This window comes from Uranotaenia lowii, chromosome 2 (assembly GCF_029784155.1).
Source record: "Uranotaenia lowii strain MFRU-FL chromosome 2, ASM2978415v1, whole genome shotgun sequence".
Taxonomy (NCBI): domain Eukaryota; kingdom Metazoa; phylum Arthropoda; class Insecta; order Diptera; family Culicidae; genus Uranotaenia; species Uranotaenia lowii.
This window is the reverse complement of record NC_073692.1, coordinates 32,185,422-32,203,238: the sequence shown is the minus strand read 5'-3', so window position 1 is coordinate 32,203,238 and position 17,817 is coordinate 32,185,422. Positions and strand designations below refer to the sequence as shown.

At 36.0% G+C, this 17,817-nt stretch overlaps 4 protein-coding genes across 4 annotated transcripts; 2 read left to right on the top strand and 2 right to left on the bottom strand.

Annotated features, from left to right (window-relative positions):
- Positions 1 to 1,783: 1,783 nt before the first annotated feature.
- Positions 1,784 to 2,370, top strand: LOC129741260 (uncharacterized). The gene is made up of 2 exons (XM_055732973.1): positions 1,784 to 1,836; positions 1,909 to 2,370. The coding sequence occupies exons 1-2, from the start codon at positions 1,831 to 1,833 to the stop codon at positions 2,368 to 2,370; spliced, it is 468 nt and encodes a 155-aa protein (XP_055588948.1). The 5' UTR covers positions 1,784 to 1,830.
- Positions 2,371 to 13,734: 11,364 nt separating this feature from the next.
- On the bottom strand, positions 13,735 to 14,855 carry LOC129747292 (uncharacterized). Its single transcript, XM_055741436.1, has 2 exons — positions 14,272 to 14,855; positions 13,735 to 14,208 (listed from the first exon to the last, which is right to left on the bottom strand). Exons 1-2 carry the CDS (start codon positions 14,275 to 14,277, stop codon positions 13,750 to 13,752), a joined length of 465 nt encoding a protein of 154 aa, XP_055597411.1. The 5' UTR covers positions 14,278 to 14,855; the 3' UTR covers positions 13,735 to 13,749.
- LOC129747293 (uncharacterized) lies at positions 14,652 to 15,252 on the top strand. Its single transcript, XM_055741437.1, has 2 exons — positions 14,652 to 14,709; positions 14,768 to 15,252. Exons 1-2 carry the CDS (start codon positions 14,704 to 14,706, stop codon positions 15,224 to 15,226), a joined length of 465 nt encoding a protein of 154 aa, XP_055597412.1. The 5' UTR covers positions 14,652 to 14,703; the 3' UTR covers positions 15,227 to 15,252.
- Positions 15,253 to 15,401: 149 nt separating this feature from the next.
- LOC129747294 (adult cuticle protein 1-like) lies at positions 15,402 to 16,162 on the bottom strand. The gene is made up of 2 exons (XM_055741438.1): positions 16,024 to 16,162; positions 15,402 to 15,959 (listed from the first exon to the last, which is right to left on the bottom strand). Exons 1-2 carry the CDS (start codon positions 16,027 to 16,029, stop codon positions 15,540 to 15,542), a joined length of 426 nt encoding a protein of 141 aa, XP_055597413.1. The 5' UTR covers positions 16,030 to 16,162; the 3' UTR covers positions 15,402 to 15,539.
- Between the last annotated feature and the right edge of the window lie 1,655 nt (positions 16,163 to 17,817).

Here is a 17,817-nt window from a genome sequence, read left to right as displayed (position 1 = left end):
AAAATTTCAGTTGAAACAAAATCAAACAGGGTTTATTGTAGGAAAGATCAAAATTAGATTGATATCCTCATTAGCCTACAGATGTAAGGAAACTAATCAGTTAGGCTTCCAAAAATTTCGCTCTTTCTTTGCTAAAAATTAAGGTTCTCTCAAAATCTTCTGAGGCGGTTGGTATATTATTCCATCTTTCAACACTGAAACTATTCTTTAAACAAAATGAAAGTGAGTTTGGGATGACGGTTGACTTTCATTCATAATTGAATATTTAATTCAGTTTGAGTTTTAGTGATTATTTCAATGGCCCTTCAAGAAGCATGTGCACAATATGGAAGATTTTTTGAACTTGGCCCAGTACCAATGAATGGAACAACGATCTCTGGAACTCGAATGTCTTCAACGGTTTTCCGAGTCCTTGCAGTGCCAAAAGTCTCTTCGGCTGCAAACGCATGGAATTGGCCAAATGGTAATGCGCACTATACTCGAGCTAATCCTTGGGGAACGCCTTATGGAAGCTCTGGCATTTACCTTTAACAACTACGTTCGGATGCCCAATTCTCCAATTGGCAAACGTGATACGAAAGAATGATAATGAACAATTGGAATCAGAAATGATGTTGATTTAATGATATAAAAATAAAAAGGCAATAAAACCTTTTTTCTATTACTTGAGAAAGCTGCAATGACGTCTTTTTCTATTTGCGTCCATCGGGTTTAGTTTATCGATGTTCAATGACTTTCGCCCAAGAGTCTTATCAAACAATACGATATGTAAAATTGAATCAGTTGAGTAATTGGAACTGCGGATCACGAATGTCCTCATGGATATTGCAATTGTTCACTCTTATAATGTATAAAAAAAATCGAACTACAAAATTTGAAATCTGTTTGTCTTTTCTTGCTGAACTATGTGTCATCCGAATTGAAAAAGAGCATTATTTCATTTCAATGATTCTTTATTAAATGTATCACATCTATGCAACAATCAGCTTCTGGTTGACGGCATGTCCAACAAGTGGAGCAACATGAACTGATCCTGGATTGGCAGCAACATACTTGGCAGCAACGACTGGAGCACCATGAGCAACATAGTTGTTGTATCCATGTCCATAACCATATCCGGCCCATGGAAGTCCCTATGGATTAACCTTGGCAACGTTGGCCTGAACAACGGTTGGCCTTGCTCCATACCATCCGTTTCCGTTGACCCAAGTGTTGTCATAGACGGAGTTCAATGCTGGCCAGGATCCATGAACGGGAGAGTAAGGATACGACACCAGACCCTTTGTGTTCCAGTTGTTCCATTCATTCCATCCATTGTTCCATCCGTTATTCCAGGAGTTCCATCCCAAGGTGTTAACCGGCCACGAGTTCTCAACATATCCGGCTTGGGCAGCAACGGTCAAAGAAGCTACTAGGAATGCGACGAATGCCTGGAAGAAAAATTTTAATTTTCAAGACTATAGAATTTGAAATATATTAACGAAAATTACCTTCATTGTTATGGTTGATTGAATTTGGGAGCAACTGGTTGCTTTCAAGTGCTGACGACTTCGAATGTGCCAAACAACTCGGGTTATGCCTTTTTATATCCTGACACAATGTTTTGCAAAAAAAAGACTCAAAAAAGGAAAGTCGGTTTCCAATCACTTCCTCGTTTTGAAGGTTCATCGGGTGACTCTTTGAACCTATCGAATTGCGTTCTTCTAGATCAAATCATACCCGGAAGATTTTTGATTGATATAAATTCACACGATTTTGGTTCAAATCAAACATTCTCATTTCACATATTTCTTAGTAAACAATTACACTGCTGTTGCATAACTTTTAGCTATGAAGGTATACAGAGAGCAAATAAAAAATAGAAAAAGATTTTCGTTAAATCAAATAAATACATTCAAATTATTTTAGGTCATCATCGCCCTGTTGTCTTTGGCCGTTGCTGCTCAAGCCGGATATGTTCAACCAACCTGGGACTCTGTTAACAGCCTGGCATGGAACTCATGGAATGGAGTGAATGCATGGAACAACGAATGGAACGGCTGGAACAACTGGAACACCAAGGGCCTGATTTCGTATCCTTATTCCTCAGCTCATGGATCCTGGCCAGCAGTAAACTCAGTCTATGACAACGCCTGGATCAACGGAAACGGATGGTATGGAGCGAAGCCAACTGTCGTTCAGGCCAACATTGCCAAGGTTAATCCATGGGGACTTCCATGGGCCGGATATGGTTATGGACATGGATACAACAACTATGTTTCTCATGGCGCTCCAGTCGTTGCTGCCAAGTATGTTGCTGCCAATCCAGGATCAGTTTATGTTGCTCCACTTGTTGGACATTCCGTCAACCAGAAGCTGATTGTTGCCTAAATTGTAGACAGTTTTATAGCAATAAAAATTAACAAATGGTAATTATTTTTGTTTTACTTATGGTATCCTTCGAATCGAGTCATGATTTTCTACCCAAACTAGTGTTAATACTCAAAGCTGTTATTTAAACCCTTCTTACATAATTGAAAATGTTGGTTCTTCCCGTAATATTCGACGTTTTTATTTTTCCTGGAGTTCGAGTCATTTGTAGAACAAAAATGAAAAAAATGACAAAAATGACAAAAATGACAAAAATGACAAAAATGACAAAAATGACAAAAATTACAAAATTGACAAAAATGACAAAAATGACAAAAATGACAAAAATGACAAAAATGACAAAAATGACAAAAATGACAAAAATGACAAAAATGACAAAAATGACAAAAATGACAAAAATGACAAAAATGACAAAAATGACAAAAATGACAAAAATGACAAAAATGACAAAAATGACAAAAATGACAAAAATGACAAAAATGACAAAAATGACAAAAATGACAAAAATGACAAAAATGACAAAAATGACAAAAATGACAAAAATGACAAAAATGACAAAAATGACAAAAATGACAAAAATGACAAAAATGACAAAAATGACAAAAATGACAAAAATGACAAAAATGACAAAAATCACAAAAATCACAAAAATCACAAAAATGACTAAAATGACAAAAATGACAAAAATGACAAAAATGACAAAAATGACAAAAATGACAAAAATGACAAAAATGACAAAAATGACAAAAATGACAAAAATGACAAAAATGACAAAAATGACAAAAATGACAAAAATGACAAAAATGACAAAAATGACAAAAATGACAAAAATGACAAAAATGACAAAAATGACAAAAATGACAAAAATGACAAAAATTGACAAAAATTGACAAAAATTACAATTTTGACAATTTTGACAATTTTGACAATTTTGACAATTTTGACAATTTTGACAATTTTGACAATTTTGACAATTTTGACAATTTTGACAATTTTGACAATTTTGACAATTTTGACAATTTTGACAATTTTGACAATTTTGACAATTTTGAAAATTTTGACAATTTTGACAATTTTGACAATTTTGACAATTTTGACAATTTTGACAATTTTGACAATTTTGACAATTTTGACAATTTTGACAATTTTGACAATTTTGACAATTTTGACAATTTTGACAATTTTGTCAATTTTGACAATTTTGACAGTTTTGACAATTTTGACAATTTTGACAATTTTGACAATTTTTACAATTTTGACAATTTTAACAATTTTGACAATTTTGACAATTTTGACAATTTTGACAATTTTGACAATTTTGACAATTTTGACAATTTTGACAATTTTGACAATTTTGACAATTTTGACAATTTTGACAATTTTTACAATTTTGACAATTTTAACAATTTTGACAATTTTGACAATTTTGACAATTTTGACAATTTTGACAATTTTGACAATTTTGACAATTTTGACAATTTTGACAATTTTGACAATTTTGACAATTTTGACAATTTTGACAATTTTGACAATTTTGACAATTTTGACAATTTTGACAATTTTGACAATTTTGACAATTTTGACAATTTTGACAATTTTGACAATTTTGACAATTTTGACAATTTTGACAATTTTGACAATTTTGACAATTTTGACAATTTTGACAATTTTGACAATTTTGACAATTTTGACAATTTTGACAATTTTGACAATTTTGACAATTTTGACAATTTTGACAATTTTGACAATTTTGACAATTTTGTACAATTTTGACAATTTTGACAATTTTGACAATTTTGACAATTTTGACAATTTTGACAATTTTGACAATTTTGACAATTTTGACAATTTTGACAATTTTGACAATTTTGACAATTTTGACAATTTTGACAATTTTGACAATTTTGACAATTTTGACAATTTTGACAATTTTGACAATTTTGACAATTTTGACAATTTTGACAATTTTGACAATTTTGACAATTTTGACAATTTTGACAATTTTGACAATTTTGACAATTTTGACAATTTTGACAATTTTGACAATTTTGACAATTTTGACAATTTTAACAATTTTGACAATTTTGACAATTTTGACAATTTTGACAATTTTGACAATTTTGACAATTTTGACAATTTTGACAATTTTGACAATTTTGACAATTTTGACAATTTTGACAATTTTGACAATTTTGACAATTTTGACATTTTTGACAATTTTGACAATTTTGACAATTTTGACAATTTTGACAATTTTGACAATTTTGACAATTTTGACAATTTTGACAATTTTGACAATTTTGACAATTTTGACAATTTTGACAATTTTGACAATTTTGACAATTTTGACAATTTTGACAATTTTGACAATTTTGACAATTTTGACAATTTTGACAATTTTGACAATTTTGACAATTTTGACAATTTTGACAATTTTGACAATTTTGACAATTTTGACAATTTTGACAATTTTGACAATTTTGACAATTTTGACAATTTTGACAATTTTGACAATTTTGACAATTTTGACAATTTTGACAATTTTGACAATTTTGACAATTTTGACAATTTTGACAATTTTGACAATTTTGACAATTTTGACAATTTTGACAATTTTGACAATTTTGACAATCTTGACAATTTTGACAATTTTGACAATTTTGACAATTTTGACAATTTTGACAATTTTGACAATTTTGACAATTTTGACAATTTTGACAATTTTGACAATTTTGACAATTTTGACAATTTTGACAATTTTGACAATTTTGACAATTTTGACAATTTTGACAATTTTGACAATTTTGACAATTTTGACAATTTTGACAATTTTGACAATTTTGACAATTTTGGCAATTTTGACAATTTTGACAATTTTGACAATTTTGACAATTTTGACAATTTTGACAATTTTGACAATTTTGACAATTTTGACAATTTTGACAATTTTGACAATTTTGACAATTTTGACAATTTTGACAATTTTGACTATTTTGACAATTTCGACAATATTGACAATTTTGACAATTTTGACAATTTTGACAATTTTGACAATTTTGACAATTTTGACAATTTTGACAATTTTGACAATTTTGACTATTTTGACAATTTTGACAATTTTGACAATTTTGACAATTTTGACAATTTTGACAATTCTGACAATTTTGACAATTTTGACAATTTTGACAATTTTGACAATTTTGACAATTTTGACAATTTTGACAATTTTGACAATTTTGACAATTTTGACAATTTTGACAATTTTGACAATTTTGACAATTTTGACAATTTTGACAATTTTGACAGTTTTGACAATTTTGACAATTTTGACAATTTTGACAATTTTGACAATTTTGACAATTTTGACAATTTTGACAATTTTGACAATTTTGACAATTTTGACAATTTTGACAATTTTGACAATTTTGACAATTTTGACAATTTTGACAATTTTGACAATTTTGACAATTTTGACAATTTTGACAATTTTGACAATTTTGACAATTTTGACAATTTTGACAATTTTGACAATTTTGACAATTTTGACAATTTTGACAATTTTGACAATTTTGACAATTTTGACAATTTTGACAATTTTTTTATTCTTTTTTATTCTTTTTTTTTTTAAATTCAAGTTTTGGATTTTGTGCATTGTTTTCAAATTTCTCCACAGTGGATTTCAAAACCGATATTTACACGTTGATTTAAATATTTTTAAAATTGATTGAGGTTTTCTAAACAGGTTTTATAATCGTTGTGGAGATAGCCTTCATATAGTTTTTTTTAAGTCTTGTTGATTTACGCTTGTTCAGTTCCATATGCTACCAGCCTAACTTATATTTTTTTTAAAAGTACTATGAGATTCACGCCTTCTTGAGTTTTGGTAGCTCGAAAGGATTAATCAGAAGGATAGTTAAAAGATTGTTTGTTTAAAAAATTAAAGTTTCTATTTTTTTAAAGTTCGATCTGTATAAAAGACGGAAACAATACTCAGTAAGATTCCGGTCGACAAAGTCTAAATTGGGGAGAATTTCGTTTGACGCCACCCATCAGATTTTGCTTTAAATTGCTCCTCGCTGCTAACAGTTTTTTTGGGTCTTTTTACGGTTTTGACAAACGTTCAATGTTTTTCGATTGGGCGAAGTACTGGTGTGTTGGGAGAGTTCTTATCCTTGGGCACAACTTGAACATTGTTAGCGGCATACCACTCCATCGGCTTTTTTCATAATGGGAGGATGCCAAATCTGGCCAAAACAGCACAGACAAGTCATGTTTCTTCAGGAAAGGCAGCTAATGCTTTTGAAGAAACTCTTTCACGTAAATTTGCTGGTTGACGATCCCGGCTGCAACGAAAATTTCGCTTTACAAGCCTCAGGTACAGATAGTTAGTGATAGTTAACTATGCTTGAAGATGTTTGCCACCTTTCCCCATCCGGTTACTGTATAAAACTCTTGTCCCGGATGCTGTCTGAAGTCTGCCTTTCTGCCGTAAGGTTTTGCTTTTCATTGCAGTTAGCGGTTAATTTTTTCTTATAAAATAATTTCAATCTAAGTAGTCACTTAATCAAACATACCGTGAACAAAAGTTGACTAATAGCTCTGAATTTGCCAGATTTGCATACGTTTTCAAATATTGCTGCGATTGCTCACGCCCATAATCAGATCCAAACAAGAAGGGATTAGAAAAATTTTCTATAAAAAGACACCGGTTGCTGCAAATGATGATTCAACACATCATGCACATTAGACATATTATCAAATATATTGCACATTAGACAATTTTTCTTTAGGGTTGTATGCCTCATCCAATGGATTTTTTGAAAAATGAATGAAGTAGGGATGTTATATAGAGTTAAAGCTATCAAATGTCACAATTTTCTCCATTTCGAAAAAATGGCATATAAGACCGTTTATCAAATATGGGCAGATATTCCCAACTTATTGGCGACATCTTGAACGGATAGATTGGAGCTTCGCTTGAAAATGATAGGCACTTTTCTGTTCAACACTGTGAAATCGGATTTCTATTTCCCCTAGACCCCGGCTTCCGAGTTGTCGACAAACGTTCGTCGAACACTTTTATAACTTTGATGACGGTTGATTTTGCCATATTCAACGACTTTGTATGTATTTGTTTATTCATGTAACTTAAGACAAAATCTTTTAAATTTGTTACATTTAGGGCTAGTTTTGATTTCAATTTCAACTACTTAACTACTACAAAAAGTTTCTGATGACTTTCATATCAACTCAACTACTTATATCCGATTGTTACATTATTTATGCAAATCTTATTAGTGAAGCTTTCTTGAACTCTGATTTCGTTTTGATGGATTTTAATTGGGTAGGAAGATTATTCCAAATTGAGATGCCTCTAACGAGGAACGAATTGTTATAATAGACGGAAACATGCGGTGGGATAACGAAATTGATAGTTCTTGGGTTTCTCACAGGAACAAATAAGCTTTTTATATAATCTGGGCCTCCTCTAGTAAGTATTCTGTGGATAATAACGCAAGATCTATATTTATAAAAACTATCAAACGGACAACCGATTAGCATTTTTTGGAGGTGAGAAACGCTTGAAAACCTTGACAAGTTGTAAACATATCGAACGCATGAGTTCAGTGCTACACGAAGTCTGTTCATGGACCTAACAGAACAATTTGAATAAGCGAAATCTCCGTAAATAAACAAGGGGTATATATAGGTTTTGAATAGTTTTAACTTAGTGTCAATGTCAAGGTGTCTTGTGGTAAGGTTCAACCTTTTCAATGAACCATAGATTTTGCCACATTGTCTATTAACCTGCCTGCTCCATGATAATTCACGGTCAAAAATTACACCAAGGCTTTCAGCATGATCTGTAAAAGCAATTTCCGAATTTGCCAAGAATAGTGATGGAACTTCGATAATCCTATTTGATCTGCTAAATAATAATGCTTTGGTTTTAACTGGGTTAATAGGCAAAAGATTCAGAAGGGACCATTCATCAATTTTTCGTAAGTCATAATTTATTTTGTCACTAACAACGTTCGTTGGCAACGATTTTTCAGAACAGAAATAGATTTGCACATCATCTGCAAACATCTGAATGCTACAGTTCTTTAAGACTGACGGTAAGTCGTTAATAAAAATGGAAAAAAGAATTGGACCCAGAATTGATCCTTGAGGAACGCCGGATTCAATAGGTGTCAAACTCGAATAACAATCATTTATATAAACTGCCTGCGAACGTCCTTGGAGGTATGATTTTATCATTTCTGCTGCAGGTCTAGAAAATGAAAAATTCGTTATCAGTTTTTCAACAAGCTTTTTATGGGATACCCTATCAAAGGCTTTAGCAAAGTCTATGAGTAGAAGAGTGACTAGTCCTTTTTTATCAAGGGTTAAGGCAATATCATTATGGACTTTCATAAGGGTAGATTCAGTGCTATGATTAGCTCTAAATCCGGATTGATAACTACTTAGTAGATTATGTTGATTGATAAAGTCTGAAATTTGGTTCTTTACTAATTTTTCGAATATTTTTGAAACCGAACTCAGTAAGCTAATTGGTCGTAAATTAGTAATACTATGATTGTTGGATTTTTTTGGAATTGGTATAACCTTTACTTTTTTCCACTGGTAAGGAAATTTTGATGTATTGATAATGGTATTAAAAAGGTGATTTAAAACCGGGAGTAAACAAGGAAGAACTATTTTTACAAGTTTTATTGGAATGTTATCAAGCCCAGTAGCATTGGATTGGATTGAAGCCACGGCATTGACAATTTCATATCGATGAACAGGTCTGAAATAGAAACCATTTGATGTTTGGGTGATAGAGATTTCTTGATCATTATCAGATGTGAAATTAGAACAAAAATAGTGATTCACATCTGTGGCAGAAAATTCTGTGACACATGAGGACTTCTCGGTATTGCCTAAACCAAAACTCTTTAGATTATTCCAGAACATTTTGACAGGTAAATTCATGTTCAATTTCGCTTTATCACGCCCAGCTTTAGCTTTACTTATCAATGTATTTACCTTATTGCGCAGTCTTTTGAATGTTTGTCTATCATCAATTGATTTTGTTCGTTTCCAGGTTTTATAAGCTAGATCTCTGTTGATAATAGCTATTTCGATATCACGATTGAACCATGTATTTTTACGACGCTTTTTAAACTTCAGAGGGAAATAAGTATCAAGCAAAAACAGCAGGAAAGAATTCAATATTTCCACAAGTATGTCAGGATTATCTATACTGAGATAAGAACTCCAGTTCATATCATTGAGAGTGCTAGACAGTGCGCCTCTATCAAAATTTAAAAAGTCTCGATACCAGTATCCATCAGAGCTATCTTGTTTTGAAAAATTCAGAGACGAAAATATTAGGTCATGATTCGATACACCAGGTAATGAAATTTGATTAAACATGTAAATACTCTCAGGTGAGTCCGTCAATAATAAATCTAATAAAGAACTACCATTGTTATGAAAAAAAGTGGGCTCAGTATTTATACTTTTTAAATTTAAGCTGGATAATGTATCTTTTAAGATATCTGTCCTAGAAGATTGTTTTAAAAGATTATAATTGAAATCTCCTATCAAAAATGATGTTGTGTAATGCATAATAAATTGCTGGTGGTGATTTTGGAGCAGCTCGGAACAGTCTTGCCCAGGGGGGTTGTAGTAGACTCCGAAGCAAATCTTATCAAAGTTACAAATTAATTCAAGCAATAGGAATTCCGTACTACCATTACCATATTCTGATTTTGCTAAAATCTTATATTTAAAGCATCTCTTGATGTAGATACTAACTCCACCACCATTTCTATTACGATCATTGCGAACTAAGTTAAAACCATCAATCGAAATGACTGCATCTGGGATTGTATCATTTAACCATGTTTCCGTCAAGAAAAAAATATCTACTTTAGTATTTATAATAAAGTCTTTGAGCTCATTAAACTTACTCATACCGCGTGCGCAAATGCTTTGAACATTAATGTGAGCTATATTCAATTTATCATCGCTAAGAGCAGAATTAAGTACAGCTTTGGGTATTAAATAACTCGTTAGGGCATCGTTTACTGGAAAATCATCCATTGGATAGGATAGGAGTGAAAATAACGAAATAAAAATCCAAGTCAACTTCACTAACTTGATCTACATAATAAGTAACAATCGACGGCTCATACATCTTTCTTTTTCAACTAAAACTTTGTCTAATCTTGCATCCAACTAAGCTCAACGGCTACGGTAACAATTGAATTCTGACAATTAATGCAATCAAATGGAAAGCCCATTCCAACGTTTAGGAAGTGAAGAGAAAAAAAAAATATACATACGGGCGTCGTGAATCTCTTGGGGCTATGTACCTTCGTGTCACACCAGTCAACCAGCAGATTCCCATCATCGTTGTTGCGTCGAATGAAAAGCGTAAACAAATAGATGTGGCGACGTTCTATAGCTTGGGTAGGCACCTCAGTACGATTCGGTCGGAGTAGTATTCAAAAAACAAAAACCCATGTCGCCCCAGTCTAACCAGCTGTGAATCATCGTTGTAATAGAATAGGAATAGATGTAGGAATAGATGTGACATCGTTCTCCTGCTTGGGTGGGTACAATTCTTCGTCGGGTGGAAGAAAGCGTCTTCGTTCTCTCGGTTCACGGGCGCCTTAGTCGAAGTAATAGACGGCGACAACTGGATTCCATTGCCATTGTAGCGTCGGGAGGAGAACGTATGGGGATAGAAGTGGCGTCGTTCTTCAGCTTGGGTAGGTACAATTCTTCGTCGGGTGGAAGAGAGCGTCATCGTTCTCTCGGTTCACGGGTGCCTCAGTCGAAGTAATAGACAGCGACAGCTAGATTCCATTGGCATTGTAGCGTCGGGTGGAGAACGTATGGGAATAGAAGTGGCGTCGTTCTTCAGCTTGGGTAGGTACAATTCTTCGTCGCATGAAAGAGAGCGCCTTCGTTTTTTTTTGGCTCACGGACGTCTCATTCGGAGAAAGGCGACAGTTGGATTACATCATCATTGTAGCGTCGGGTGGGATTCTTCTTCTGGAAGTTGATCGGTATATCATCGGCTCGATATTATGATTTGGCTTTGAAATCGTCATCAGGGCAGCGGCGGGTAGATGAGAGCGTCTTCATAAGGGGACATTCCAAATGCAAAAAAAAATATCGCTCTCCACTACAATCCCTCGGCTCACAGGCGTCTCAGTCATTCACGTAGATGATTTACTTATAGCGAAAAATGATGATTTTTTTCGCATTTGATGTTTTTCGAAATTGAGATTTTGAATGGTTCCGCACTAGCAAACTTCAACAGGCCATCTTGAGCAGCAGCAGCAGCAACAGAGTCGGTGACCAACTTCAGGGCTCTTCTCGGGATACAGCAGCAACAGAATTATGGCCAACATCAGGGTATCATCTTGGGGGGGGGGGGGGGGGGGACCATCGGCAGCAACGGTGACCAAATCAGCAACAGCAAAGCAGCAGCAACAGCAACAGCACGGTGGGCAGTAAAAACTGCTTGACTTTCAGGAGGGGCATGGATACACGGATAGCTAAGGATAGGAGTCAGAGGAATTTGTGGGTAGGAAAATGATTTTACTAGGAAAGGTTTTTATGCGTAGCGTTTTTTTTTTTTGACTTTCAGGAGCGGTAATAGGAGTCATAGGAATAAAGGATAGGAATCATAGGAAGCTGGGAAGGATGAGAAAAGCTATTTAGGAAGGGTTTGTTTCGATGATAGATAATAGTTGACTTTGACTTTTAACAGCAATCATCTCCGAGCGGCTTCGAATTTTGATGTGAACTACACCATCTCTTGTATTCACTTTTTCTATAATCCGGCCCTCTTTTTTCATTTTAAGAGCCGCATTGCGTAGGTTCCGGGTTTCAAGAGTAAGGTTTTCGTTGAGATATATACGGTTATCAGATTCGAAACCGATATGACGTAGCGTAAGTGCTCTGGAGCCAATATACCTTTGGTAAAAATTAACTTTCGAACTTTTGAGTGCAAACTCACAAAGAATGGGCGGTGATGATCCTGAAACAATCGGGAATCTAGCGAGACGGCTCAGCTCGGCAATAGGGCATGGATTGAAACCAAGAGCGGCGGCTAATTCTTGAAAGGTTTTACCGAGATCCTCTTGGTGCACGTAGGGGATCCCAGATATGACAAGTTCTCGGTTTCGAATTAGGCGATTGGTGTTTTCTTCAGCAAGGTGAACCTCCGACTTGACACTATTGATATCGGCTGTCAAGGTGTTGATTTGGATGGAGCATTCGTTCTTCATAGAAGTCAGCTTGTTTTCGATATCGTCGATTCGTTTTTCTAATTGCGAGTGGAAGGAATCGATTTTCGCTTCAATTTTATTCCACAAATCATGTAGGCTCACAATTTCTTCAATTCCAGCAACATCCAGATCTTCCCGCGAGCGTTTTTTGGCTTGCGAGTCATTTTCGGCAGTGAGTAATTGTTGTGATGCAGACCTCGTTGTTTTGGCAGACATCTGGCTCACAGTTTTCGACATTGGGTTGACGTTTGTCGATCACACTACGATTAGTTAATGTTTTTGAAGGGAGCACACAGTATGGCACTATAGATAACAATAGCGGATTGAATTATAAAAGCGAATCAATTTTCACATGAAAAGCGCTTTCGACGAATAGAACTCGATACGGATCTTCACTTGGAACTTTTCACGAGTTGATTAAACTGTTCGGGCTTAATAAATAGTAGTGAAAACTGGTAAAAAGCCGTTGAATTAGACGGAGCACTTCGGTTTTATCAGATACTACTCATCCCTTCAGAAACAATATTGATGACTTTGCTTTTTCTGCGTGCGTTTAGTTTTGATTTTCACGACGCATGTACAAAATTCTGACTTGTAGCTCATCTAGCTTGGACGCCATTTTGAAAAATAAAGACCAGATGTCGAAAGCCAAATAGAAGCATCATTCTTCATATCCACACCAAGGTGAGTGATACCGAATATCGAATCCCCAATTCAGCCATTTTGGCTATTTAGGCTATGCAACTATGCGGAACTTATGAAGTTTATTTACCAACAAACTACAGAAATGCTGAGCAAATAATCTAATGTTTGTAAACAAACTCATTGAGAGCCCCACTCACTCCTCGCCTACTTACTGTGAAAGTCGGAGAACCTCATGTATCAAAAAACCTTGATCCACACCTAAAAATGAGGGGTGTTGAGGTTTTTTTTATATAAATGATCAGAAAAAAATACGGCGAATTTAAGTAGGCTACATTTTGATCTGAACACCCTTTATTCGGATTAATAATAAGATCATCGAAGAGAAGAAACGTTGTTTGGAATCAAATCAGGATTTTATTCGGGAGCTATGTTCATTAGGTTAGGCGACAATCAGCTTCTGATTGACGGCATGTCCAACCAATGGAGCAACATGCACTGATCCTGGATTGGCAGCGACATACTTGGCAGCAACGACTGGAGCACCATGAGCAATATAGTTGTTGTATCCTTGTCCATAACCATATCCGGCCCATGGAAGTCCCCATGGGTTAATCTTAGCAACATTGGCCTGAACAACGGTTGGCTTTGCTCCGTACCATCCGTTTCCGTTAACCCAAGCATTGTCATAGAAGGAGTTCACTGCTGGCCAAGATCCATGAACGGAAGAATAAGGATAAGACACCAGACCCTTGGTGTTCCAGTTGTTCCACTCATTCCATCCGTTGTTCCATCCGTTGTTCCAGGAGTTCCATCCCAGGGAGTTAACGGGCCACGAGTTCTCGACATATCCGGCTTGAGTGGCAACGGCCAAAGTAGCAACGAGGAATGCGACGAATGCCTGTTTTGAAAGAATGATATTCTATCAACCAATTCGACCTACAATAAAGTTAGCAAAACTTACCTTCATTGTGTTATGGTTGACTGAGCTCAGGAACAACTGTTTGCTTCGAAGTACTGTTGACTTGTTATGATGTTTGCTACTCGCTACTTGACTATTTATATCCTTGCTCAATGGTTTTTAGTTTTGATACAAATGAAAGGTGATCGGAATCACTTTTTTAAATTGGCAATTCACTGGTTAACTTTTGTTATTACGGATAGAACGTACTTGGACCGATAGACTTCAAAATCAATCATTTACTCTTCTTTGCTGTAGGTAGGTACAAAGTCAGTGTTTAAAAGTGAAAGTAATTGAAAACACATCAAAAGTTCGATTCAGTTTTGAATCGTTTTTTGAGGATATAAAAAGGGTGATTGCCAAAGAACGCATCATACTCAGTCAACAGTACTTTGAGGCAAACAGTTGCTCCTTAGCTCATTCATCCACAACAATATGAAGGTAAGTTTTTTCGCACATTTTGTTTGAATTGATGGGGCTAATTTTGTTTTTCAAACAGGTTTTCATCACTTTTCTGGTAGCCAGCCTAGCTGTTGCTGCTCAAGCTGGATATGTCCAGAACGCATGGCCAGTCAACTCCTTGGGATGGAACTCCTGGAACAACGGATGGAACAATGGATGGAATGAATGGAACAACTGGAACACTAAGGGTCTGGTTTCATATCCTTACTCTTCCGTCCATGGATCCTGGCCAGCAGTGAACTCCGTCTATGACAATGCCTGGATCAACGGAAACGGATGGTATGGAGCGAAGCCAACTGTCGTTCAAGCCAACATTGCCAAGGTCAACCCATGGGGACTTCCATGGGCCGGATATGGTTATGGCCATGGATACAACAACTATGTTGCTCATGGTGCTCCAGTCGTTGCTGCCAAGTATGTTGCTGCCAATCCAGGATCAGTTCATGTTGCCCCATTGGTAGGACATGACGTCAACCAGAAGCTGATTGTCGCCTAAACTAATGAAAATTGCTTCCGAATAAAATCCTGATTTGCATTTAAAACACGTTTCTTGTCATTGATGAACTTATTCTTAATCCGAAAAATCACACTCTGCCGCTTTAAAGCCTAGCTTTTTTTTTTGCTGAAAATCAAAGTGGAAGTTGTCATCCGAAAAACATCTCAACTCACTGTTTTAAGTCGAACCCATAATTGGTTCATTTGCTTGTAGTGGTAGAGGTTTTCATACTGATGTTTTTTCACATAATTTCTGTTATAAAATATGGCTTGAGGAATGGTGTCGATGAAGTCCAGATGACTAGGTTTAGATCCTAGGTGCCGGGAGCCGGAGCCAGATTGAGCTGTTGCTGCGAAACAGAATGGCCGGGAAGTGGCGCCACGTGGACAGCTCCACGTGTAGCCGAAACGGAAGTGGCCACTGGAGCTGGAGGAGCAGGTGCCACTACAGCTGGTGGAGCCGGGAGCAAAACCACTGGTGGAGCAGCTGAAGCTAGAATGACCGGTGTTCCAGAACTGTTATCTACTGTAATCGCTGGAGGTGGTGCAGGGGCAGGAATTACGACAGCAACTGGAACCGGTGGAGGATTCGATTGGACTACGGTTGCCCCTGGAATGGCTAAACCTTCTGGGGCCGCAATAGCTACTGGAACTCCACCTGGTATGACCCAAGGAATGACGGCACCCTCGCCATAGGCTAAGATGAGGGCAACACTGAACAAAATTGTTACACACTGCAAAAATGAACAAGATTGTATTGTCTAAACATTGACACTTTTCTTAAAAAAAACAGCTCACCTTCATCTTTGATAATCGATTACGCGGAAGTCAAAGTCGAACTGAAACTTCAGCTGATGATCAATCGGATACTTATATAGAGAGACGATCGTGCAAAAACTCCAACGCTCTATGAAGATGTCTGTTCCGCAGTTCTGGGATCGGTAGTGTGACCTGGAATTAATTACACTATAGGTTCGGATCGAATTAATGAATCCAGACATCATCATATAGTATCCCCATAGTAAATTGAACATGATCCAGGCTGAGCGATCAGCAGTCGTATTTCTACGGGATGGCTCAAATGCCGGCAAAAATTTCATCAGCAACAAATCTAACTGAGAACCAGAAAAGTGGATAACTAAATCACCGGCTCTAGTATTAGCATAAATGGCTCAGTTAGTTGGATTTCCGAACTAACGGGGATGACAATGTGAACTTTTGACTAGATTATTCCATGATAAAGAGTGATCGAACAGGAATGCCTGGAATGATGCTGTCTGCATTTCATTTTCTAGCGGCATCCAATCAACTGCACGTGAGCAGTTGTGAATGGTATACGATTTCAGCTGATCGATTACAACTTTGATTAAGATGGATTCCATTGACGTAAATCATCTTGGAGTGAGGAATGGGAACAAGAATTGTCCAGATGAGAAAAAATAACTCGTTATTGATCAATTTTGAATATTTTATTGAGTTAAACATTTTCTGCTTGTTAGGCAACAATCAGTTTCTGGTTTACGGCATGTCCTATCAGTGGAGCAACATGAACTGATCCTGGATTGGCCGCAACATACTTGGCAGCAACGACTAGAGCACTATGAGCAACATAGTTGTTGTATCCATGTCCATAACCATATCCGGACCATGGAAGTCCCCACGTGTTGACCTTGGCAACATTGGCCTGAACTACGGTTGGCTTAGCTCCATACCATCCGTTTCCGTTGATCCAGGCATTGCCATAGACGGAGTTCACTGCTGGCCAGGATCCATGAACTGAGGAATAAGGATAAGACACCAGACCCTTGGTGTTCCAGTTGTTCCATTCATTCCATCCGTTATTCCAGGAGTTCCATCCCAAGGAGTTGACCGGCCACGAGTTATCGACATATCCGGCTTGAGCGGCAACGGCCAAGCTGGCTACCAGGAATGCGACGAATGCCTATTTTGATAGAATAAAATTTTGTCAACCAATTCGACCTGAAATCAGTTAAGCAAAACTTACCTTCATTGTGTTATGGTTGACTGAGCTCTGGAGCAACTGTTTGTTTTGAAGTACTGCTGACTTAGTATGAGCTTTGCTACTGTATGCTTGAATTTATATATCCTTGCTCATCGCTTTGGAGGAACAATCAATCTGAAAGGAGCTTCCATTCACTGTTATTTGACTTATAAATTCACTGATCCGTTAATTTCTATGTTTTTACGGACAGAACGTTCTCGCATGGATTTTAACTTAAAAACCAATTTAATCGGGATGAATAAACCTACCTGGTTTAAAATCCCTGAGAAAAAAGAACAAAAAAAAAAAAAAACCAATTTAAAAAAGTGAAAGTGATTGAAAACACATTCAAGAATCGATTCACTTTTGGAACTTTGGCCTTTTCGAAATGATTTTTGTGGATATAAAAAGGTGGATTGCAGAAGAACTCATCATTCTCAGTCAGCAGTACTTTGAAGCTAACAGCCCAATTTTTCGCAAAAATGAAGGTAAGTTTTTCCCAGCATTTTATTTGTGTTGATAACACTTATTTTGTTTTTCAAATAGGTATTCATCACATTTCTGGTAGCCAGCTTAGCTGTTGCTGCTCA